The sequence below is a fragment of the Salmo salar genome, chromosome 23 (assembly GCF_965601325.2).
Source record: "Salmo salar chromosome 23, fSalSal1, whole genome shotgun sequence".
Classification (NCBI taxonomy): Eukaryota; Metazoa; Chordata; class Actinopteri; order Salmoniformes; family Salmonidae; genus Salmo; species Salmo salar.
Genome location: NC_138313.1, coordinates 46,418,314 through 46,443,557, shown reverse-complemented (window position 1 = coordinate 46,443,557; position 25,244 = coordinate 46,418,314). Strand labels below are relative to the sequence as shown.

The 25,244-nt window shown below is 44.5% G+C and overlaps 1 protein-coding gene across 4 annotated transcripts in view; it reads left to right on the top strand.

Annotated features, from left to right (window-relative positions):
• ano5a (anoctamin 5a) overlaps nt 1-25,244 on the top strand; it is an 86,978-nt gene that overhangs the window by 32,750 nt on the left and 28,984 nt on the right. For all 4 annotated transcript variants that reach the window (XR_014382365.1, XM_045706231.2, XM_045706230.2 and 1 more), the window contains exons 3-12: nt 6,571-6,678; nt 9,219-9,287; nt 10,450-10,572; nt 11,311-11,472; nt 14,414-14,533; nt 16,001-16,116; nt 18,190-18,324; nt 21,596-21,701; nt 22,632-22,692; nt 23,197-23,348. Coding sequence is in view for 3 of the 4 variants with exons in the window: in XM_045706231.2 (XP_045562187.1) it covers nt 6,571-6,678; nt 9,219-9,287; nt 10,450-10,572; nt 11,311-11,472; nt 14,414-14,533; nt 16,001-16,116; nt 18,190-18,324; nt 21,596-21,701; nt 22,632-22,692; nt 23,197-23,348 (1,152 nt within the window). In the remaining variant the exon portion in view is untranslated. The remainder of the gene's footprint in view (nt 1-6,570; nt 6,679-9,218; nt 9,288-10,449; nt 10,573-11,310; nt 11,473-14,413; nt 14,534-16,000; nt 16,117-18,189; nt 18,325-21,595; nt 21,702-22,631; nt 22,693-23,196; nt 23,349-25,244) is intronic.

The window sequence follows — 25,244 nt, the reverse complement described above, 5'->3', positions numbered from 1 at the left end:
AGCTGATGCGGACATAGTGGAAGTCACAGCTGATGCAGACATAGTGGAAGTCACAGCTGATGCAGACATAGTGGAAGTCACAGCTGATGCAGACATAGTGGAAGTCACAGCTGATGCGGACATAGTGGAAGTCACAGCTGATGCAGACATAGTGGAAGTCACAGCTGATGGCTCTCAAGAGAAGACAGGCTATGTGCACACTGCCCACAAAATGAAGTGGAAACTGAGCTGCATTTCCTAACCTCCTGCCAAATGTATGGCCATATTTTGATAAACACATATTTCCCTCAGATTACACAGATCCACAAAGAATTCTAAAACAAACCCGGGCCTAGGAGGTAAAGTGCTCTTCTTCTTCTCCTGTCCTCCCCCTCTTACTGTAGCTACCTACGGTAACAATCAATCAATGTGTTTGTGAGAGGTAGAGGGTGTGGAGACTGGGGGACGGGGAGATGAGGTACTGGGGACTGGAAGACTGGGGGACTGGGGGAACTGGAGGACTGGGGGAAATGGGAGACTGGAAGACTGGGGGTACTGGGGGACTGGGGACTGGGGGAACTGGAATGCTGAGGGAACTGGGAGACTGCAAGACTGGGGAACTGGGAGACTGGGTATCGGGGGACGGGAGACTAGGGGACTGGGGTACTGGGGAACGGGGTACTGGGGGACGGGAGACTGGAGACTAGGGGACTGGGGAACGGGGTACAGGGGGACGGGGTACTGGGGGACGGGAGACTGGAGACTATGGGACTGGGGTACTGGAGACTAGGGGACTGGGGTACTGGGGAACGGGGTACTGGGGGACTGGAGACTAGGGGACTGGGGTACTGGGGAACGGGGTACTGGGTACTGGGGGACTGGGAGACTGGAGACTAGGGGACTGGGGTATTGGGGAACGGGGTACTGGGGGACTGGGAGACTGGAGACTAGGGGACTGGGGTACTGGGGAACGGGGTACTGGGGGACTGGAGACTAGGGGACTGGGGTACTGGGGGACTGGGAGACTAGGGGACTGGGGTACTGGGGAACGGGGGACTGGGAGACTGGAGACTGGAGACTAGGGGACTGGGGTACTGGTGAACGGGAGACTGGAGACTAGGGGACTGGGGTACTGGGGGACTGGGAGACTAGGGGACTGGGGTACTGGGGAACGGGGGACTGGGAGACTGGAGACTAGGGGACTGGGGTACTGGGGAACGGGGTACTGGGGGACTGGAGACTAGGGGACTGGGGTACTGGGGGACTGGGAGACTAGGGGACTGGGGTACTGGGGAACGGGGGACTGGGAGACTGGAGACTGGAGACTAGGGGACTGGGGTACTGGTGAACGGGAGACTGGAGACTAGGGGACTGGGGTACTGGGGAACGGGAGACTGGAGACTAGGGGACTGGGGTACTGGTGAACGGGAGACTGGAGACTAGGGGACTGGGGTACTGGTGAACGGGAGACTGGAGACTAGGGGACTGGGGTACTGGTGAACGGGAGACTGGAGACTAGGGGACTGGGGTACTGGGGGACTGGGAGACTGGAGAATAGGGGACTGGGGTACTGGGGAACTGGGTACTGGGGGACTGGGAGACTGGAGAATAGGGGACTGGGGTACTGGGGAATGGGGTACTGGGGGACTGGGAGACTGGAGAATAGGGGACTGGGGTACTGGGGGACTGGGGAACGGGGTACTGGGGGACTGGGGAACAGGGTACTGGAGGACTGGGGACTACCTGGCCCAGTGGTTGTTGTGCTACTGTAAATCTATGAGCAGCGAGGATTGTCCCGTCCAGAGGGCTAGCTACTGTAAGGAGCAGACAAGGAGGACTCTTGTGTGAGTGAGGGGTACTAGAGGATGTTTTCACTATGTGTTAACTGGGACTAGTAGGTCTATGTCTCTATGAGGAGGATGCTATTCATATCTATTGGGACAGGGCAGCATCACTGTGTTTGTGAGGATAGACTAAAGAGGATGTCTAGGCCTAGTGTGTTGGCTGGGAGTCTATGTCCAGTGTGTTGGCTGGGAGTCTATGTCCAGTGTGTTGGCTGGTCGTCTCTGTCCAGTGTGTTGGCTGGGAGTCTACGTCCAGTGTGTTGGCTGGGAGTCTATATCCAGTGTGTTGGCTGGGAGTCTATGTCCAGTGTGTTGGCTGGACGTCTATATCCAGTGTGTTGGCTGGGAGTCTACGTCCAGTGTGTTGGCTGGACGTCTATATCCAGTGTGTTGGCTGGGAGTCTATGTCCAGTGTGTAGGCTGGGAGTCTATGTCCAGTGTGTAGGCTGGGAGTCTATGTTCAGTGTGTTGGCTGAGAGTCTATGTCCAGTGTGTTGGCTGGGAGTCTATGTCCAGTGTGTAGGCTGGGAGTCTATGTTCAGTGTGTTGGCTGAGAGTCTATGTCCAGTGTGTTGGCTGGGAGTCTATGTCCAGTGTGTTGGCTGGGAGTCTATGTCCAGTGTGTAGGCTGGGAGTCTATGTCCAGTGTGTTAGCTGGTTGTCAATGTCCAGTGTGTTGGCTGGGAGTCTCTGTCCAGTGTGTTGGCTGGTCGTCTATGTCCAATGTGTTGGCTGGGAGTCTATGTCCAGTGTGTTGGCTGGTCGTCTATGTCCAGTGTGTTTGTTGTGCCAATTCTATTAGCATGTGATCCAGACTGTAGCTGTGTTAGTACGGCCAGCTCTAGCATATGTGGTTCAGTTGCTTAGTTATTTATAGGTCATGTGAACAGCTGTACCAGCAATGACAGGGAACAGGTCTCCTCTTTCTCAATAGGGCACTCCTTCCTGTGTGTGAGTCAGAGCAGGCTATTTCTTTCTCTGCGGGCTGTAGCCTACCACTTGGCCCATTCCCGAGGCTGCAGTGCTTGGGCAACATGGCTGGCATCTCCTCTGGGGGGAGGGTGGGAGTGGTCATTCAGTTACCCAAAGGCAGAGTTTCAAAAAGGTGCTCTAAATAAGAAAATAAATTGGAAGTACGTTTAGAGTTCAAAGGTCGAGTCCATGTTTGCCTGAACCTAGATATATTGCAGTTTGTCTGGCAAGACAGCACAAACAGATCTGGGATCAGGCTCGGGCCAGGCTGGATGCACCGGGATATCAGAGGAGGCTGGTGGGAGGAGGTATAGGAGGACATGCTCATTGTAATGGCTGGAAGGGTATACTAAGGCAATGTGAAAATTCTATAGCAATATAGAGTGTGAAAGCGGCAGTGCGTTTGGACAATTAATAGACACTGCAGTAAATAAAACCTAATCAAAATATCTGTCTTGTCCAAGACCGAGGGGGAAACCAAACTCATTCTGATTGGCTGGGCTTGCTTCCCCAGTGGGTGGGCGTGGCTGCCAAGTCAGTGGGCCTATGCCCTCCAAGGCCCACCCATGGCTGAAACCCTACCCAGTCTTGTGAAATCCATAGCTTAGGGCCTAATGAATTGTTTTTAATCGACTGATTTCCTTATATGTACTGTTGCGTTTAAATTCTTCCCCAGTATATAAACAAGCCATTTGCCACACAGACCTTCCATCATTCACTTTGAACTGGACTGTGTGTGTTTACAGGAAGTAGGCCCAGCCATCATTCACTTTGAACTGGACTGTGTGTGTTTACAGGCAGTAGGCCCAGCCATCAGTCATTTTGAACTGGACTGTGTGTGTTTACAGGAAGTAGGCCCAGCCATCATTCACTTTGAACTGGACTGTGTGTTAACAGGAAGTAGGCCCTGCCATCATTCACTTTGAACTGGACTGTGTGTTTACAGGCGGTAGGACCTGTCATAATTCACTATGAACTGGACTGTGTGTTTACAGGCAGTAGGCCCAGCCATCATTCACTTTGAACTGGACTGTGTGTGTTTACAGGAAGTAGGCCCTGCCATCATTCACTTTGAACTGGACTGTGTGTGTTTACAGGAAGTAGGCCCTGCCATCATTCACTTTGAACTGGACTGTGTGTTTACAGGCGGTAGGACCTGTCATAATTCACTATGAACTGGACTGTGTGTTTACAGGCAGTAGGCCCAGCCATCATTCACTTTGAACTGGACTGTGTGTGTTTACAGGAAGTAGGCCCAGCCATCATTCACTTTGAACTGGACTGTGTGTTAACAGGAAGTAGGCCCTGCCATCATTCACTTTGAACTGGACTGTGTGTTTACAGGAAGTAGGCCCTGCCATCATTCACTTTGAACTGGACTGTGTGTGTTTACAGGAAGTAGGCCCTGCCATCATTCACTTTGAACTGGACTGTGTGTGTTTACAGGAAGTAGCAACAGCGTGACTTTAGATCATTAGTACACATTCATCGAAAGCCACAAAAAACACCTGAATGGATTTCTGTAAATATGTAAATACCACTGTAGTCCCCTTACATGTGTAAACTTTACAGTCCTATTGATCAAACAACCATGAAAAGGTAGGCTCTCTCCCTCAGTTATGCACATCAACAACAAGATCAACTAATGCTAGCCAGAGCAAGATGAGCTGAAATATAACATAGGAACATTAGATAAACTCTCTCAAACTTTTTCAGCGAGTTGTCCGTCAAAATTGCACTGATAAACGATGGGGAATTGTAGCCTACTCTTCCTTCTGTGCAGCTTGTCTGCAATGATGCATGCTTGTCCCAACCAAGCACCCAAGCTAACTGGCTAAAGTTGTCTAGCTTGCTAATTAGCGACTTCCAGACACAAATGAGAGAACTCCTCACTCCGACCATTTTACTCGCCGTAGCAAGTAATGTTACCTAGAGCAATGTATACATGTTAGGCAGTATTGACTCAAGACGGGGGTTTGCTTTCCGCTATCTGTAGCCATGTCCTATGGCTGCATATATAACCTTGATTTAAGAAGCTTCAGGTAGCTTAAGCCAGGTGCATTAGAGAATATTATTCTAAGTTACAATTAAAATACTAAACCGTACTTACGTGTCATCAATCTAAGAAGCCTCTAAGGATACTACAGTTACCTATAGCAATGTTTACATGTTACCTAGAGTGTTGGTGACTAACTAGTACTTTTTGTCTACGTTTACTGACACCGGTCATATTCAGCGGGTGTTGCACAGTCGTAAATTCATCAGTTATTCTGCTCTCTGGCACACTCAGACGAGAGCGCTCTGAAATCGGAGTAGATAGCCAGAGTGAATTTACGAACGCAAGAGATATGCTAAACCAAAATACTAACCAAATGACACCTGCATCTCTAACTGTGTATGGCCACCGAAAAACGATATGAAGGGAGAAAGTCAATCACTCACACACACACACACACACACACACACACACACACACACACACACACACACACACACACACACACACACACACACACACACACCCGAGATCCTCCTAGCTATCTAGCTAACGTTAGGCTCCATGTTTTTAGCTTGCTGCATAAATAGATACGCTAGCCTATTAGCGACGTTATGACTGATTTTTGATCATTACCCTTGCTAGTTTGTTTGTTTTGGTATTCGCAGCCTAAGTTACATTTGTCCGTTTTTGTCCAAAATATTGAGTCACTGAAACTGAAACAGTACATCCCGAATTCAGGCAGCAAACAATGTTCCAGGCCAGCTGGGATTGAAATTATTTATTTATTTATTTATTTATGACCTTTATTTAACTAGGCATGTCAGTTAAGAACAAATTCTTATTTACAATGACGTCCTACCGGGGAACACTGGACTAACTGCCTTGTTCAGGGGCAGAACGACAGATTTTTACCTTGTCAGCTCGGGGATTCTGATAGCAATATGTTTTGGGACTACCAAGAAATGTATTGGTGAATTATATTAATCATGCATTGAACTCCATCCATCTATTCTGCCAACAATACCTTAGCGTACTTCATGGAATGTTAAGTGAAATTGAACCTATTTTTCCAACCTCTTTATAAAGTTAGTTTTGTAGCGTAAACTGGGAATTTGATTTTTTTTTAAATGACTGATATTAGGATTGTCTGTTTGCTTCATATCTGCAAAGTAGTTAAAACGCTGTCAGTTCCACTCTAAAGCCATGGTTGAAATTGAATTGCGTTGCTCTTGCTCGTGGCATGTCGTCCGACCTCTGCAGAAGAGAGGTAATACTGTGTTGCTGTGTGTGATTCTTCATCTTGGTATGGATGTATCTAGTTACAGTAACATTATATGGATTGATTTGCAGTGGCGTTGCTGTGCTTTGGAAGAGTGGCTCAGCCTTGGCTGTATTCAATAATGTACTCATCTACTGTTTAATTCTGCCTCGAAACTCCTGTTTGAAACGTTTAAGAGTTGGAGTCTGTCTACCTTACTGAATGCATCTAAGGCTGTCCTTTGTTATGAAGTACCTTATGGGCCAGCTTCCCAGACAGACACATAATCTCTATTGATATAAAGCTTTTCAGTCAAGGACTTAATGTGTGTCTGGGAAAACGGGGCTTTGTCTGTGTATTTCAGCTGACCGCGTGTGTGTGTGTGTGTGTGTGTGTGTGTGTGTGTGTGTGTGTGTGTGTGTGTGTGTGTGTGTGTGTGTGTGTGTGTGTGTGTGTGTGTGTGTGTGTGTGTGTGTGTGTGTGTGTGTGTGTGTGTGTGTGTGTCGCTCTCCTCTCAGGTTGACAAGCATCAACAGAGTAAGGACTCTGTGTTCTTCCGTGATGGAAAGAGGAGGATTGACTTCATCCTGTCCTATGTAGATGACCGAGACGGAGAGAGGAAACAGGTGAGATGCAACATTCAGAAACACACCTGCGCTCACTATTACTGTAGCTATTACCTTTTCTATAACGTCAAATAGTTGTTAAACGCAATTTACTAGTTATCACAAGTTATTCCATGTACTGTAATTGTACTGTAATCTGTAATGTACTGTAATTGTACTGTAATCTGTAATGTACTGTAATTCAAAGTGAGACTAGGTGCTGGTTTCTGAGCACAGGACACTTAGCCTGGGAGTAAACCAGACTGAATGTTCTGCTCCATTGTGAGTTTAGCCTTCAGTTTGGTTTAACCAGGCTACATGACTAGTATTTGGCAGTACTACAGTTATACAGTGTGAGTCAGTATAGAAGCATACTGTACGACATAGTTGTCAGTAGCAGCTAGTTTTCTCTTGCCAAGCTGTTCATAAAATCACTCACTATGTTGATAGTGTTAAAGGGGAAATGGCCGGTGACACTGCTTCTTCAAAGTCCAATATCTTGAAAACTTGACTGCCAACATGCAAAACATTTTGGGGGCTAATGAAAAAAAATACCAAAATATAGTTTTGGAGTGGATTTTTCCCTTTAATATTTTAGAGATAAGCTACAGTAGCTATGATTGCTGATTCTAGCCAGCCTCATGGAATGGAATGTCCTTATCATCAGCCTTGCTTTTGCGTTAGCCTTGAATTGACACTTAGTTTCCTTGGTTAATTAGTTATTTTAGTGTATTTTGAGTACTGAGTACGGCGCTCCCATGTCCCCATATGTTAGGCTACTGGACTGGCCTGGTCAGTAGCTTCATACTGTATGTTAGGCTACTGGACTGGCCTGGTCAGTAGCTTCAAGCTGTATGTTAGGCTACTGGACTGGCCTGGTCAGTAGCTTCACGCTGTATGTTTGGCTACTGGACTGGCCTGGTCAGTAGCTTCAAGCTGTATGTTTGGCTACTGGACTGGCCTGGTCAGTAGCTTCAGGCTGTATGTTAGGCTACTGTGCTGGCCTGGTCAGTAGCTTCAGGCTGTATGTTAGGCTACTGTGCTGGCCTGGTCAGTAGCTTCATACTGTATGTTTGGCTACTGGGCTGGCCTGGTCAGTAGCTTCAGACAGTATGTTTGGCTACTGGACTGGCCAGGTCAGTAGCTTCAGACAGTATGTTAGGATGCAGCTAGCCCAGGGACTAGTAGCTACAGAGTGAATGGTCCAGTGTGTCTGGTACTGGGGTGTTAGCCCTAACACCTTGTTGTTACTGTCACTTCATGGCTGGGAGGCCTGTCCAGCTCTGCTGTCAGCTCTGCTGTGTCTGTCTGTCCTGAACCTCACACACAGTCACCACACTCACTGCCCACCATACTGACCCTAGGCCTGGGCAGGAACTGTCACACAGACACAGTCACCACACTCACTGCCCACCATACTGACCCTAGGCCTGGGCAGGAACTGTCACACAGACACAGTCACCACACTCACTGCCCACCATACTGACCCTAGGCCTGGGCAGGAACTGTCACACAGACACAGTCACCACACTCACTGCCCACCATACTGACCCTAGGCCTGGGCAGGAACTGTCACACAGACACAGTCACCACACTCACTGCCCACCATACTGACCCTAGGCCTGGGCAGGAACTGTCACACAGACACAGTCACCACACTCACTGCCCACCATACTGGCCCTAGGCCTGGGCAGGAACTGTCACACAGACACAGTCACCACACTCACTGCCCACCATACTGACCCTAGGCCTGGGCAGGAACTGTCACACAGATACAGTCACTATTTCTGGAATGTTATAGTTGGATGTGTGGTAGCAGGAAAGTTGAGGCCCTCTTCCTGTATGATAAATGCAGATGACAAAGCAGTGAAATTGATGGAGGAAGTTGTATTTCTAGTGCCAAGACAGATGATAAACTTCCCATTACTGTGTGTTTCTATAGCAACGCGCATGCCCCGCCCACCTGAGGGTCTGTCTTTTTCAGCAGTATTTCCTGTGTTTGAGGGATGCAAAATCCACTTATCACTTTAAATCTCACTGGATTGATTGCTTTCATTTTACTCCTGTGACTCTTTCGTACTCTTGCTTGTGCCTGATGTTTTTCCCCCATTAGCATTACCACCGTGGAAAAGTTCGCAATGACCTGTCAAACACACCCTGGTAATGGCTGACATGGGTTCAATAAGATACATTGTCTTTCAGTTCAATCTGTATGAACGCTAAAGCTTAGTCAGGGATTTAACGCACCGTCTCCACACTTACATCACAAGAAAGAGTAGAAAGATAACTTTTATTTTGATGAGTGTACATTTTTTGTGGGATTGAAGAAAGAAAAAATATATATATTTAATTTAAAACAGTTGAAATTAAAGCAAACTTCTGAAAATGAAGACTGGGATTATAGTGATATTATGTCTGATCTCACAAACAATATAAATTATTTTTTAGATAGGTGTCGTCTAACTGTTACATTTATCAGAATTGTTTTCAAAACCTTTGAACAATTTCGATGACCATTGCTAGTTGTTATGTTCCTCTCCTTTATTGTTGTTTGTCAACAGGAGAGGCGGAAGGAGTATGAAGCTAATTTACAGAAGGCAGGTCTGGAGCTGGAGACAGAGGATCAATCGGTAAGATTCCTGCCCTGAAGGTTCATTCGGTTAGATATAACCAAGTTATGGTGAATAAATAAATACCCTGGTCTTAGATTTGTTTGTGCTGTGTTGCTAACACCATTGGACCATAGAAGTTAGTAACGAAGCAATGACTGATCTGGGACCAGGTTAGTGAATAACACCATTGGACCATAGAAGTTAGTAGCGAAGCATAAACTGATCTGGAACCAGGTTAGTGAATAACACCATTGGACCATAGAGGTTAGTAATGCAGCATAAACTGATCTGGGACCAGGTTAGTGAATAACACCATTGGACCATAGAAGTTAGTAGCGAAGCATAAACTGATCTGGGACCAGGTTAGTGAATTACACCATTGGACCATAGAAGTTAGTAGCGAAGCATAAACTGATCTGGGACCAGGTTAGTGAATTACACCATTGGACCATACAGGGACAGACTGTACTGGGGGATACCATTACTCTTTCTCACCACCTGGGGGAGGTAGATCAATAGAAAACATCACAGCACAGTTCAGGAAAAATGGCTTGTTTGTGGTGGTGCAAGGGAACCACAGTAGCTCAATTCTGCTATTGGGACAGAAATGGATTGTCCTTGAGAAACCCTAGAATGAAACTGATATGACTGTCTGTCTATCTTTGTCTGTCTGTTTGTTTCTCTGCCTGTTTCTCTGCCTGTTTCTCTGGTCTATTTCTCTACTTGTTTCTCTGATCTGTTTCTCTGCCTGTTTCTCTGGTCTAATTATCTGCCTGTTTCTCTGCCTGTTTCTCTGGTCTAATTATCTGCCTGTTTCTCTGCCTGTTTCTCTGGTCTAATTATCTGCCTGTTTCTCTGTCTGTTTCTCTGTCGGTCAATCTCTCCATCTCCACATCTCTCCATCTCCACATCTCTCCATCTCCACATCTCGCCATCCCACCATGTCACCGTCTCTCCATCTCTCCATCCTACCATCTCTCCAAATCTCTCCATCTGTCCATTTCACCATCTCCCCATCTCTCCATCTCTCCATTTCACCATCTCCACATCTCGCCATCCCACCATGTCACCGTCTCTCCATCTCTCCATCCTACCATCTCTCCAAATCTCTCCATCTCCCCATCTCTCCATCTGTCCATTTCACCATCTCCGCATCTCTCCATTTCTCTCCTCCAATCAGGAGTCAGATGACGGTAAGACATACTATGTGAAGATCCACACTCCATGGGATGTGCTAGCCACCTATGCCGATGTCCTCAAGATCAAGGTTCCCTTCAAGGCCAACGACATCCCCGCCCACAAGGTACAGTATGCAGCCGGGTATCCTAGTGGTTAGAGAGGCGAGCCAGCAACCAGAGGGTTCCCGGTTCCAATCACAAAACCGAAAGGAAACATCTGGTCAGGACACATTTCCGTAGACTGTAGGGAAGATCTGTTTGTGCTCTTGCTAACTCCATTGCTTTCATTGTCAAGCCAAACACAATTGGCCATCAGGCTACTTGTAAATGTAAAACTAGCACTCAGGTTAGGAATGTAAAACTAGTACTCAGGATAGGAATGTAAAACTAGTACTCAGGATAGGAATGTAAAACTAGTACTCAGGATAGGAATGTAAAACTAGTACTCAGGATAGGAATGTAAAACTAGCCCTCAGGATAGGAATGTAAAACTAGTACTCAGGCTAGGAATGTAAAACTAGCACTCAGGCTAGGAATGTAAAACTAGCACTCAGGCTAGGAATGTAAAACTAGCACTCAGGATAGAAATGTAAAACTAGCCCTCAGGTTAGGAATGGTAAACTAGTACTCAGGTTATGAATGTAAAACTAGCCCTCAGGTTAGGAATGTAAAACTAGCCCTCAGGTTAGGAATGTAAAACTAGCCCTCAGGATAGGAATGTAAAACTAGCCCTCAGGTTAGGAATGTAAAACTAGCCCTCAGGATAGGATTGTAAAACTAGTACTCAGGATCGGAATGTAAAACTAGCACTCAGGTTAGGAATGTAAAATGATAAATATTCTTAAAGTCTCCTCTTCCACCAGGACATCCCCATGAACTGGCTGTTCACTCCCTTCCGTCTACCGAACCACATTATGAATCCTGAACCAGACTACTTCACCTCACCCTTCAACAAGGAAAAGATTGACTTCTTCCTTATCGATGACAAGGAGACCTTCTTCCCTCCCTCTGTCCGCAACAGGATAGTAAGTACTGCACCGTCATTAGGGTTTATTATAGGAGCATCAAGTGGACTGTCATTAGGGTTTGTTATAGGAGAATCAAGTGGACTGTCATTAGGGTTTGTTATAGGAGAATCAAGTGGACTGTCATTAGGGTTTGTTATAGGAGAATCAAGTGGACTGTCATTAGGGTTTGTTATAGGAGAATCAAGTGGACCGTCATTAGGGTTTATTATAGGAGCATCAAGTGGACTGTCATTAGGATTTGTTATAGGAGAATCAAGTGGACTGTCATTAGGGTTTGTTATAGGAGAATCAAGTGGACTGTCATTAGGGTTTGTTATAGGAGAATCAAGTGGACCGTCATTAGGGTTTATTATAGGAGCATCAAGTGGACTGTCATTAGGGTTTGTTATAGGAGAATCAAGTGGACTGTCATTAGGGTTTGTTATAGGAGAATCAAGTGGACTGTCATTAGGGTTTGTTATAGGAGAATCAAGTGGACCGTCATTAGGGTTTATTATAGGAGCATCAAGTGGACTGTCATTAGGGTTTGTTATAGGAGAATCAAGTGGACTGTCATTAGGGTTTGTTATAGGAGAATCAAGTGGACTGTCATTAGGGTTTGTTATAGGAGAATCAAGTGGACCGTCATTAGGGTTTGTTATAGGAGAATCAAGTGGACTGTCATTAGGGTTTGTTATAGGAGAATCAAGTGGACTGTCATTAGGGTTTGTTATAGGAGAATCAAGTGGACTGTCATTAGGGTTTGTTATAGGAGAATCAAGTGGACCGTCATTAGGGTTTGTTATAGGAGCATCAAGTGGACTGTCATTAGGGTTTGTTATAGGAGAATCAAGTGGACTGTCATTAGGGTTTGTTATAGGAGAATCAAGTGGACTGTCATTAGGGTTTGTTATAGGAGAATCAAGTCAATCAATCAATCAATCAAATGTATTTTTATATAGCCCTTCGTACATCAGCTGATATCTCAAAGTGCTGTACAGAAACCCAGCCTAAAACCCCAAACAGCAAGCAAAGCATGTGAAAGAAGCACGGTGGCTAGGAAAAACTCCCTAGGAAAAACTCCCTAGAAAGGCCAAAAACCTAGGAAGAAACCTAGAGAGGAACCAGGCTATGAGGGGTGGCCAGTCCTCTTCTGGCTGTGCAGGGTGGATATTATAACAGAACATGGTCAAAATGTTAAAATGTTCATAAATGACCAGCATGGTCAAATAATATTAATCATAGTAGTTGTCGAGGGTGCAACAAGCACGTCATTAGGGTTTGTTATAGGAGAATCAAGTGGACTGTCATTAGGGTTTGTTATAGGAGAATCAAGTGGACCGTCATTAGGGTTTGTTATAGGAGAATCAAGTGGACTGTCATTAGGGTTTGTTATAGGAGAATCAAGTGGACTGTCATTAGGGTTTGTTATAGGAGAATCAAGTGGACCGTCATTAGGGTTTGTTATAGGAGAATCAAGTGGACCGTCATTAGGGTTTGTTATAGGAGAATCAAGTGAACTGTCATTAGGGTTTGTTATAGGAGAATCAAGTGGACTGTCATAACACTTATTTCTTATCATAGATTTAAATGTAGCCATTCAAGGTATTCCTGTAAATATAGTGGCTTCTAGAATGAATTAATAGAATATTAAACTTTCACCTCTCCTTCTACAGGTGTACTAAATGACCTTTCCTCCTACAGGTGTACTAATGACCTTTCACCTCTCCTCCTTCAGGTGTACTAAATGACCTTTCACCTCTCCTCCTACAGGTATACTAATGACCTTTCATTTTTCCTCCTACAGGTGTACTAAATTACCTTTCACCTTTCCTCCTACAGGTGTACTAATGACCTTTCAATTCTCCTCCTCCAGGTGTACTAAATTACCTTTCACCTCTCTTCCTCCAGGTGTACTAAATGACCTTTCACCTCTCCTCCTCCAGGTGTACTAAATGACCTTTCACCTCTCCTCCTCCAGGTGTACTAAATTACCTTTCACTTCTCCTCCTACAGGTGTACTAATGACCTTTCACCTCTCCTCCTACAGGTGTACTAAATGACCTTTCACCTCTCCTCCTCCAGGTGTACTAAATTACCTTTCACCTCTCCTCCTCTAGGTGTACTAAATGACCTTTCACCTCTCCTCCTCCAGGTGTACTAAATGACCTTTCACCTCTCCTCCTCCAGGTGTACTAAATGACCTTTCACCTCTCCTCCTCTAGGTGTACTAAATGACCTTTCACCTCTCCTCCTCCAGGTGTACTAAATTACCTTTCACCTCTCCTCCTCTAGGTGTACTAAATGACCTTTCACCTCTCCTCCTCCAGGTGTACTAAATGACCTTTCACCTCTCCTCCTCCAGGTGTACTAAATGACCTTTCACCTGTCCTCCTCTAGGTGTACTAAATTACCTTTCACCTCTCTTCCTCCAGGTGTACTAAATGACCTTTCACCTCTCCTCCTCCAGGTGTACTAAATGACCTTTCACCTCTCCTCCTCCAGGTGTACTAAATTACCTTTCACTTCTCCTCCTACAGGTGTACTAATGACCTTTCACCTCTCCTCCTACAGGTGTACTAAATGACCTTTCACCTCTCCTCCTCCAGGTGTACTAAATGACCTTTCACCTCTCCTCCTCTAGGTGTACTAAATGACCTTTCACCTCTCCTCCTCTAGGTGTACTAAATGACCTTTCACCTCTCCTCCTCCAGGTGTACTAAATGACCTTTCACCTCTCCTCCTCCAGGTGTACTAAATGACCTTTCACCTCTCCTCCTCCAGGTGTACTAAATGACCTTTCACCTCTCCTCCTCCAGGTGTACTAAATGACCTTTCACCTCTCCTCCTCTAGGTGTACTAAATTACCTTTCACCTCTCCTCCTCCAGGTGTACTAAATTACCTTTCACCTCTCCTCCTCTAGGTGTACTAAATTACCTTTCACCTCTCCTCCTCCAGGTGTATTATATCCTGGCCCGCTGTGCGTACCACAAGGAGGACAGTGATGACAAGAACAAGAAGGGCATCAAGCGCCTGCTCAACAACGGGACCTACGGGGCTGCCTTCCCACTACATGATGTAAGAAGCTACTGTATAATAGTGACCCTTTTCCTGGTGGCTAAAACAGCTTTGCCCTCTGGGCTCTTGTTGGGCCTAATGGTATGCACATATGCCATTGAGTATCTGTGAAGTCGTTAAAGGCATAGTGCGTGCAGTATAAAGGACTTTAAAGGTAGTTTTCGGCGAGCCAATGCGCAGCGACATAAAGATGAGTTCATCTGACTCTGGGGGGAGTAGAAAAATGGCTTGATTGCCAGAATCTCGCGTCATCGCTTTAATGTTGTGGGGGAAAGGAAAATGAAATAAATAGATTTTTTTTTTGTGCACAATGTGCTCTCTTTGTGTTTCATACAATAATTCCCTGTTTAGAAGACAGTTGGATATGTGGCTACTGCGACTGAAGCTCATTTGTAATTGAACTGATCCAACCATTTTCTCTGTAACAAAACTAACCCTATTATCATCACCTTTGGATGTGAGACACGCATGATATGGATGAACAGTAGGACCATGACACTAATGACATCTATCCAGTAGGACCATGACACTAATGACATCTATCCAGTAGGACCATGACACTAATGACATCTATCCAGTAGGACCATGACTCTAATGACATCTATCCAGTAGGACCATGACTCTAATGACATCTATCCAGTAGGACCATGACACTATAAATGACATGTATCCAGTAGGACCATGACACTATAAATGACATCTATCCAGTAGGACCATGACTCTAATGACATCTATCTCTCTGTATGTATCCAGTAGGACCATGACTCTAATGACATCTATCTCTCTGTATGTATCCAGTAGGACCATGACTCTAATGACATGTATCCAGTAGGACCATGACTCTATAAATGACATGTATCCAGTAGGACCATGACTCTAATGACATGCATCCAGTAGGACCATGACACTAATGACATCTATCCAGTAGGACCATGACACTATAAATGACATGTATCCAGTAGGACCATGACACTATAAATGACATGTATCCAGTAGGACCATGACACTAATGACATGTATCCAGTAGGACCATGACACTAATGACATCTATCCAGTAGGACCATGACTCTAATGACATGTATCCAGTAGGTCCATGACACTATAAATGACATGTATCCAGTAGGACCATGACAGTATAAATGACATCTATCTCTCTGTATGTATCCAGTAGGACCATGACTCTAATGACATCTATCCAGTAGGACCATGACTCTAATGACATCTATCCAGTAGGACCATGACACTATAAATGACATCTATCTCTCTGTATGTATCCAGTAGGACCATGACTCTAATGACATCTATCCAGTAGGACCATGACTCTATAAATGACATCTATCTCTCTGTATGTATCCAGTAGGACCATGACTCTAATGACATCTATCCAGTAGGACCATGACACTAATGACATCTATCCAGTAGGACCATGACTCTATAAATGACATCTATGTCTCTGTATGTATACAGTCTCGGTACTGGAAGGCATCCAGAGACCCCAACAGTGAGAGTGAGAGATTCAGCCTCTACAAACACTGGGCCCGGTTCTTCAGTTTCTTCAAAGAGCAGCCTCTCAACTTGATACGGTGAGAACACAACATAACACAACATGACACAATACAACACTCCACATGCAGAGAAGTGTACAAAGCTCTCCCTCGCCCTCCATTTGGCAAATCTGACCATAACTCTATCCTCCTGATTCCTGCTTAAATTAAAGCAGGAAGCACCAGTGACTCGGTCTATAAAAAAGTGGTCAGACGAAGCAGATGCTAAACTACAAGACTTGTTTTGCTAGCACAGACTGGAATATGTTCTGGGATTCTTCCGATGGCATTGAGGAGTACACCACATCAGTCACTGGCTTCATCAATAAGTGCATCGATGACCTAGTCCCCACAGTGACCAGAAGCCATGGATTACAGGCAACATCCGCCCTGAGCTAAATGGTAGAGCTGCCGCTTTTGTCGTGACTTTACTTTCATTAATCTGATGACTGTTACTTATTGAATCAACTAACTATGTTTAATTGTTACCTGATTAAACTAATCAGGTAACAATTAACTCATAACGAATTTGGGGCACCACGAGAGCAGTTGTTTAAATAGTTACCATCTCCCAAATTAAACTCTAAAGGTCTTTACATATCCCATCCATAAAACAGTCAACGTATTAATCATTACCTCTTATCATATCATCATTCTGAACAGTCGTAACCTTCTTGGATCTGCAGAATAAACATACACACTTAACACATGAGAAAAGGGTCCCTAGCGGACTAACACAACATATTACAGCTAATCAGTCGTACCAGTGAATGTCCGAGAGGGGGGTTTTCTCCTCTCTCCACCTCGTGTTGATAGTCACGGTTTGACCCACTTTACACACGCAGCTGCAGCCTGGCGATGTTCTGGTCTAGTCTGGGAGGTGAGTTATTTTCTTCACCTCGTGTTGAGGTTCTAAGTTCCAAGCATTTCAACCGTGTAATATGTACATGTACATATTACCTCAATTACCTCGACTAACCAGTGCCCCCGCACATTGACTCTGTACCAGTACCCCCTGTCTATAGCCTCACTACTGTTAATTTATTGTTGCTCCTTAATTATTTGTTATTTTTCTATTTTCTTCTTTATTTCATTATTCATTTTATTTATTTATTGTTTATGTCAGTTTATTTAGTAAATACTTTCTTATCACTTATTATTTTCTTAAAACTGCATTGTTGGTTAAGGGCTTGTAAGTAAGCATTTTACTGTAAGGTTCTACACCTGTTGTATTCTGCGCATGTGACAAATAACATTTGATTCGATTTTTTTTCTCATCCCGACTCCCGACACGTTCATTACTATGGGACAGCGGGAGATCGAATTTGAGTATTGAAACATTGTTGCAAATGTCGGAGAGACAGACAGCAAGGTTGATATAAATCTCTGCTGTTGAAAACTAAATATTAGTCTAAAAGAAATGTGAGATAATGTCTAGATGCTTTTTATAGTGGAGATCAAGTTTATAAATTGCCTGGTTGGGCTGATGAGACAGTGGATTGCGCAGTCAGATGGAACAGAGTAAATAGGCATTTTAACTTCATAGATTTAGCAGGTGGTAACTTGTGGAATAGACACCGGCTGGAATGAGGCTTTAACCAATCAGCATTCATTTTTACATTTACATTTTAGTCATTTAGCAGACGCTCTTACCCAGAGCGACTTACAGTAGTGAATGCATACATTTCATTTCATACATTTCATTCATGCATTTTTTTGTTTGTTTTTGTACTGGCCCCCCGTGGGAATCAAACCCACAACCCTGGTGTTGCACACACCATGCTCTACCAACTGAGCCACAGGATTAGACCCACCCGTTAAATAATCCAACATACACGAACCCCCTACGTACAGTGACAGACCTTACAGTATATTTCCAGAGAGCTTGATTGCTGTAAGCTCTGCAAGCTGAATTCACCTTTAAAAGTGAACTGCAGTGCCCAGGTCATTAACTGTAACTGCGTCTGGCCATTATTTTTAGACACTAGATAGACCTGACCTGGAGTTCACAACCTGCTTGTTGTTGTTTGATTGATTGTGTTGTATTTCCCAAAACAGGAACTATTACGTGGAGAAGATGTTTGATTGGTTGTGTTGTATTTCCCATAACAGGAAGTATTACGGGGAGAAGATTGGGATCTACTTTGCCTGGTTGGGTTTCTACACTGAGATGCTGTTCTTCGCTGCGGTAGTAGGCCTGATCTGTTTTCTCTATGGATTGTTCACCTTCGATGATAACATCTGGAGGTGAGGGCCCCTGAATCCCAATTCAACCCCTAGCCACTAGCCCCTTACATTTGTGTTGTGTAGCCCCTAGCTCCTATCCCCCTTGTGTAGCCCTTAGCGCCTATTCTCCTATCCCCAATCCTGTTGATCTGAGAGGATTGTTGGTGTAAGCTGTATCTAGTGTAATTACTATACATTTGTACGTTGTCAGATTGATACGTTCAATGATTGGGACTGACTAATAATTCTAGCTAAGGTGGCTAAGAATGTAGCTCATATGTTTTGATACAGTTAGACCTACACTACCGGTCAAAAGTTTTATAACACCTACTCATTCAAGGGTTTTTCTTTATTTTTTAAAATATTTTCTACATTTGTAGAATAATAGTGAAGACATCAAAAACTGTATGAAATAACACATATGGAATCATGTAGTAACCAAAAAAAGTGTTAAATCAAAATATATTTTATATTTGAGATTCTTCAAATAGCCATCCTTTGCCTTGATGACAGCTTTGCACACTTTTGGCATTCTCTCAAACCAGCTTCCAGAGGTGGGACCAAGTCATTGTTTTACAAGTCACAAGTAAGTCTCAAGTCTTAGCACTCAAGTCCGGGTCAAGTCTCAAGACAAAGACCGTCAAGTATCAAGTCAAGTCTCAAGTCCTAAACTTTGAGTTTCGAGTTCTAAACAAGTCATGTGCTCTTCACCAAATGTAATACCATTTCATATTTTTAACAAGAGTAATAGTTAGTATATTACATTTACGCACATCATGAATGCTTTTAAAAATATCTATATATTTATTACTTTCCAAATAAACTTTCTATTTCCATGGAAATACATGGGTAGCCATGAGAAAGACCCCCCCTCCCTCTCTCTCTCTGTGACAGCGGGAGAGGCGTGGTAGGCTGGGTCGGGTCGTGTGGGGTGGTTGCATAGAAATACATCACCTACAACAGCCTTTGCCGTGTAGAATAGAGAATCGAGTGCAGATCTATATATTGCATTTCTATCTGGAAAACTGTATCTGAATGCGGTGCCTCAGATGAAATAAGCCGCCGTTCTTCATTCATTATCAATGGAGAAAGCTCAAAACTGGGGAGGACAGCAGAGAGGGGGATGGTGGGATTTGTGTGAAGCATAAACACAATCAGAGGTTCAAGCACTCGCCGTAATCAGCAGAGAGTACACAACCATTTGATCTTTTCCAGCTCCAAACGTGGTGGCGAGTCAATCTGCAAGTCTAATCTAGGCAAGCAGTGAGGAGCGCACATAACAATACAGGCTCCAGACATCACAAGCCAGCAAAAAGAAACCCATGAAACAAGTTACACACACTCATAAACACACAACCTCGTGTGATGGATCGCTGTAGGCTATATTAGCCACGACTTACCGTTCTTTGTGCAGCTTCAAATGTTGAACAAAGTTGGAAATTGTTTCGCCTCCGTCTGTAATTTTCTTCCCGCATGTTTTGCAAGTTGCAATACGTTTTTTGTTGATACAGGGTCGTCTTTATATCCGAAAATAATAATTTGGGGTATCATCATTCCAAGGGCTCAATCTGAATTCACCCGCTGAAGTTCCTCTGCACTGCCACGCACAATTTGATTGGCTGCTGTCCGATTCAAACTGTAATCCGTTAAATGAAGAGTTGATGCGCTGCACACTTTTTTTAATAGCATCATTTTTAATATTTGGGCTTGGGGAGGGTATCAAGTCAGGTCGAGTCATAAGGCTCAAGTCCAAGTCAAGTCACGAGTCATTGACGTTAAAGTCAGAGGTTTGCAAGTCATCATATTTGTTACTCGAGTCTGACTCGAGTTCAAGTCATGTGACTTGAGTCCACACCTCTGCCAGCTTCACCTGGAATGCTTTTCCAACCGTCTTGAAGGAGTTCCCACATATGCTGAGCACTTGTTGGCTGCTTTTCCTTCACTTTGCGGTTCAACTTATCCCAAACCATCTGAACTGGGTTGAGGTCGGGTGATTGTGGAGGCCAGGTCATCTTATATAGCACTCCATCACTCTTCTTCTTGGTAAAAATAGCCCTTACACAGCCTGGAGGAGTGTTGGATCATTGTCCTGCTGAAAAGCAAATGATAGTCCCACTAAGCCCAAACCAGATAGGATGGCGTATCGCTGCAGAATACTGTGGTAGCCATGCTGGTTAAGTGTGCCTTGAATTGTAAATAAATCACAGACAGTGTCACCAGCAAAGCACCCCCACACCATAACACCACCACTTCCATGGTTTATGGTGGGAAATACACATGCGGAGATCATCCGCTCACCCACACCACGTCTCAAAGACACGGCGGTTGGAACCAAAACTTTCAAATTTGGACTCCAGACCAAAGTACAAATTTCCACCAGTCTAATGTTCATTGCTCGTGTTTCTTGGCCCAAGCAAGTCTCTTCTTTTTATTGGTGTCCTTTAGTAGTGGTTTCTTTGCAGCAATTCGACCATGAAGGCCTGATTCACACAGTCTCCTCTGAACAGTTGATGTTGAGATGTGTCTATTACTTGAACTCTGTGAAGCATTTATTTGTCCTGCAATTTCTGAGGCTGGTAACTCTAATGAACTTGTCCTCTGCAGCAGTGGTAACTCTGGGCCTTCCTATCCTGTGGTGGTCCTCATGAGAGCCAGTTTCATCATAGCACTTGATGGTTTTTGCGACTGCGCTTGCAGAAACGTTCAAAGTTATTGAAATGTTCCGTATTTACTGACCTTCATGTCTTAAAGTAATGATGGACTGTCGTTTCTCTTTGCTTATTTGAGATGTTCTTCCCATTATATGGACTTGGTCTTTTACCAAATAGGGTTATCTTCTGTACCCCCCCCCCCCCCCCACCAACCCACCTTGTCACAACACAACTGATCACCAGGAAAGAAATTCCACAAATTAACTTTTAAGAAGGTACACCTGTTAATTGAAATACATTCCAGGTGACTACTTCATGAAGCTGGTTGTGAGAATTCCAAGAGTGTGCAAAGCTGTCATCAAGGCAAAGAGTGGCTATTAGAAGAATCTCAAATAAATAAATAAATATTTTGATTTAACACTTTTTGGTTCCTACATGATTCCATATGTGTTATTTCAGAGTTCTGATGTCTTCACTATTATTCTACAATGTAGAAAATAATAAAAAATTTAAAAATGTTTTGATTGAGTAGTTGTTGTAAAACCTTTGACCGGTAGTGTAAATCATGACATCGTGACGCTATCATTTAGATTGCTTTGAAATCTCTTTATGTCATTCTCCATCATTCTTCGTTGTTTCAGTAAAGAAATCTGCAGTGAGGAGATTGGAGGCAACATTATCATGTGTCCGCTGTGTGATAAGACGTGTGGCTACTGGAAGCTCAACTCAACGTGTAACTCGTCCTGGGTAAGACGTACACCAAGGCTTTGCGCTATAAAGATATAAAGATGATCATTGTTTTAGGGCTCCCGAGTGGCGCAGCGGTTTAAGGCACTGCATCTCTGGTTCGCATCCAGGCTGCTTCTACATCTGCATTGCTTGCTGTTTGGGGTTTTAGGCTGGGTTTCTGTATAGCACTTCTGTATAGCACTACATCCGTTGATGTAAAAATTGGTTTATAAATGCATTTGATTGATTGATTGATTGATTGATTGATTGATTGATTGATTGATATCACAACCGGCCGTGATTTGGAGTTCCTTAAGGCGGCGCACAATTGGCCCAGTGTCGTCTGGGTTTGACCGGGGTAGGCCATCATTGTAAATAAGAATTTGTTCTTAACTGACTTGCCTAGTTAAATAAAGATTAAATCTAACAAATAATAATCATAGTAAAAATTTAAAAATTTAAATTTGTTCATTTTGTATACACATAGTTTTCGATCCTTATGTTTTCTTACATTTACATTTAAGTCATTTAGCAGACGCTCTTATCCAGAGCGACTTACAAATTCTTCTTTTAAGACATGTTATTTTATCTATGAACTTACTCTGGTTTTTCTGTTTTTAAGACATGTTATTTTATCTATGAACTTACTCTGGTTTTTCTGTTTTTAAGACATGTTATTTTATCTATGAACTTACTCTGGTTTTTCTGTTTTTAAGACATGTTATTTTATCTATGAACTTACTCTGGTTTTTCTGTTTTTAAGACATGTTATTTTATCTATGAACTTACTCTGGTTTTTCTGTTTTTAAGACATGTTATTTTATCTATGAACTTACTCTGGTTTTTCTGTTTTTAAGACATGTTATTTTATCTATGAACTTACTCTGGTTTTTCTCTTTTTAAGACATGTTATTTTATCTATGAACTTACTGTTTTTTCTTCTTTCAGCAATCGCATATGTTTGACAATGTGGGGACAGTTTTCTTTGCCATATTCATGGGGATTTGGGGTAAGTGACAGGCACTGAGTACTGTAACTGTGCATGACTAGACCTGAGTAGCCCCTAGTGGCAGCTGCCCATAGCTACAACTGGAAAACAGACATTCTCTTGGAGTACTATTGTACTTTATAACAGCGGAGCCTCTCTAGCCTGAAGTCAGGACCTGTTTACAGTTACATGTTTTACATTTTAGTCACTTACAGCAGCGATTAGGGTTAAGTGCCTTGCTCAAGGGCACATCGGCATATTTTTCCACCTAGTCGGCTCAGGGATTTGAACCAGCGACCTTTCGCCAAACGTATGACGCGGAGAGTGTACCCAGCCTACAGCCTCATCTGTATGAATGCTCTGTCATGTGGGTGAATTCCTACTGAATATAGCGGACACTGAAGGGATGAGTGATATCTAACACAATGCTAAACTATTGCTAGTAAAAAAATTCAGTTCTACCAAGCCTTTCCACAGAGTCTCCTTTTGGCCTAACTCTTGTCTCCTCATCCTGTCCTTTTGCAGTGACTCTGTTCCTGGAGTTCTGGAAGCGTCGGCAGGCCCGGCTGGAGTATGAGTGGGACCTGGTGGACTTTGAGGAAGAGCAGCAGCAGCTTCAACTACGACCAGAGTACGAGATCAAGTGTACCAGCCGTAGACTCAACCCCGTCACACAGGTGCTTGTGTTACCATCACTTACCTGCATCATAACACTGGGTTAGGGGTTAGGTTTAGGGGTTAGGGTTTAGCGTGGTGTTAGGGTTACGACCAGAGTACGAGATCAAGTGTACCAGCCGTAGACTCAACCCTGTCACACAGGTGCTTGTGTTACCATCACTTACCTGCATCATAACACTGGGTTAGGGTTAGGGGCTCGTGTTACCATACACAGGGGCTTGTGTTACCATATTGTTTCTGTGCATTACATTGTTGAACGCTATACAAATAATACAGTGTGATTTTCTATTGCACTACAGTTTATATTCTAGATACATATGTTTATGTCTGGATTTGGCTACAAACAACATTGCCGATGAAGCTTGAGTAATTTAGAGGCTTAGACAAACTGTTAAAAGACAAGTAGGACATGGATAAAGAGGGCTGTTACTTCACCCTCCATCCACATCTTCACCCTCCCTCGACATCTTCACCCTCCATCCACATCTTCACTCTCCCTCCACATCTTCACCCTCCCTCCACATCTTCACCCTCCCTCCACATCTTCACCCTCCATCCACATCTTCACCCTCCACATCTTCACCCTCCACATCCTCACCCTCCACATCCTCACCCTCCATCCACATCCTCACCCTCCACATCCTCACATCTTCACCCTCCACATTTTCACCCTCCATCCACATCTTCACCCTCCACATCCTCACCCTCCATCCACATCTTCACCCTCCACATCCTCACCCTCCATCCACATCTTCACCCTCCATCCACATCTTCACCCTCCACATCCTCACCCTCCATCCACATCTTCACCCTCCATCCACATCTTCACCCTCCACATCCTCACCCTCCATCCACATTTTCACCCTCCACAACTTCACCCTCCACATTTTCACCCTCCACACCTTCACCCTCCATCCACAACTTCACCCGCCACATTTTCACCCTCCACATCTTCACCCGCCACATCCTCACATCTTCACCCTCCACATTTTCACCCTCCATCCACATCTTCACCCTCCACAACTTCATCCTCCATCCACATTTTCACCCGCCACATCCTCACCCTCCATCCACATCCTCACCCTCCACATCTTCATCCTCCATCCACATTTTCACCCGCCACATCCTCACTCTCCATCCACATCCTCACCCTCCACATCTTCACCCTCCACATTTTCACCCTCCATCCACATCCTCACCCTCCACATCTTCACCCTCCACATTTTCACCCGCCACATCCTCACCCTCTACATCTTCACCCACCACATCCTCACATCTTCACCCTCCATCCACATCTTCACCCTCCACATCTTCACCCTCCACATCCTCACCCTCCACATCATCACACCTTCACCCTCCATCCACATCTTCACCCTCCACATCTTCACCCTCCACATCCTCACCCTCCACATCCTCACATTTTCACCCTCCACATCCTCACCATCCACATCTTCACCCTCCACATCTTCTCCCTCCATCCACATCTTCACCCGCCACATCTTCACCCTCCATCCACATCTTCACCCTCCACATTTTCACCCTCCACATCCTCACATCTTCTCCCTCCACATCCTCACCCTTCACATCCTCTCCCTCCACATCTCCTCCCGCCACATTTTCACCCTCCACATCCTCACATCTTCACCCTCCACATCCTCACCCTCCACATCTTCACCCTCCAAATCCTCACATCTTCACCCTCCACATCCTCACCCTCCACATCTTCACCCTCCACATCCTCACATCTTCACCCTCCACATCATCACCCTCCACATCCTCACATCTTCACCCTCCACATCCTCACCCTCCACATCTTCACCCCCCACATCTTCACCCGCCACATCCTCACATCTTCTCCCTCCACATCCTCACCCTCCACATCCTCACATCTTCAC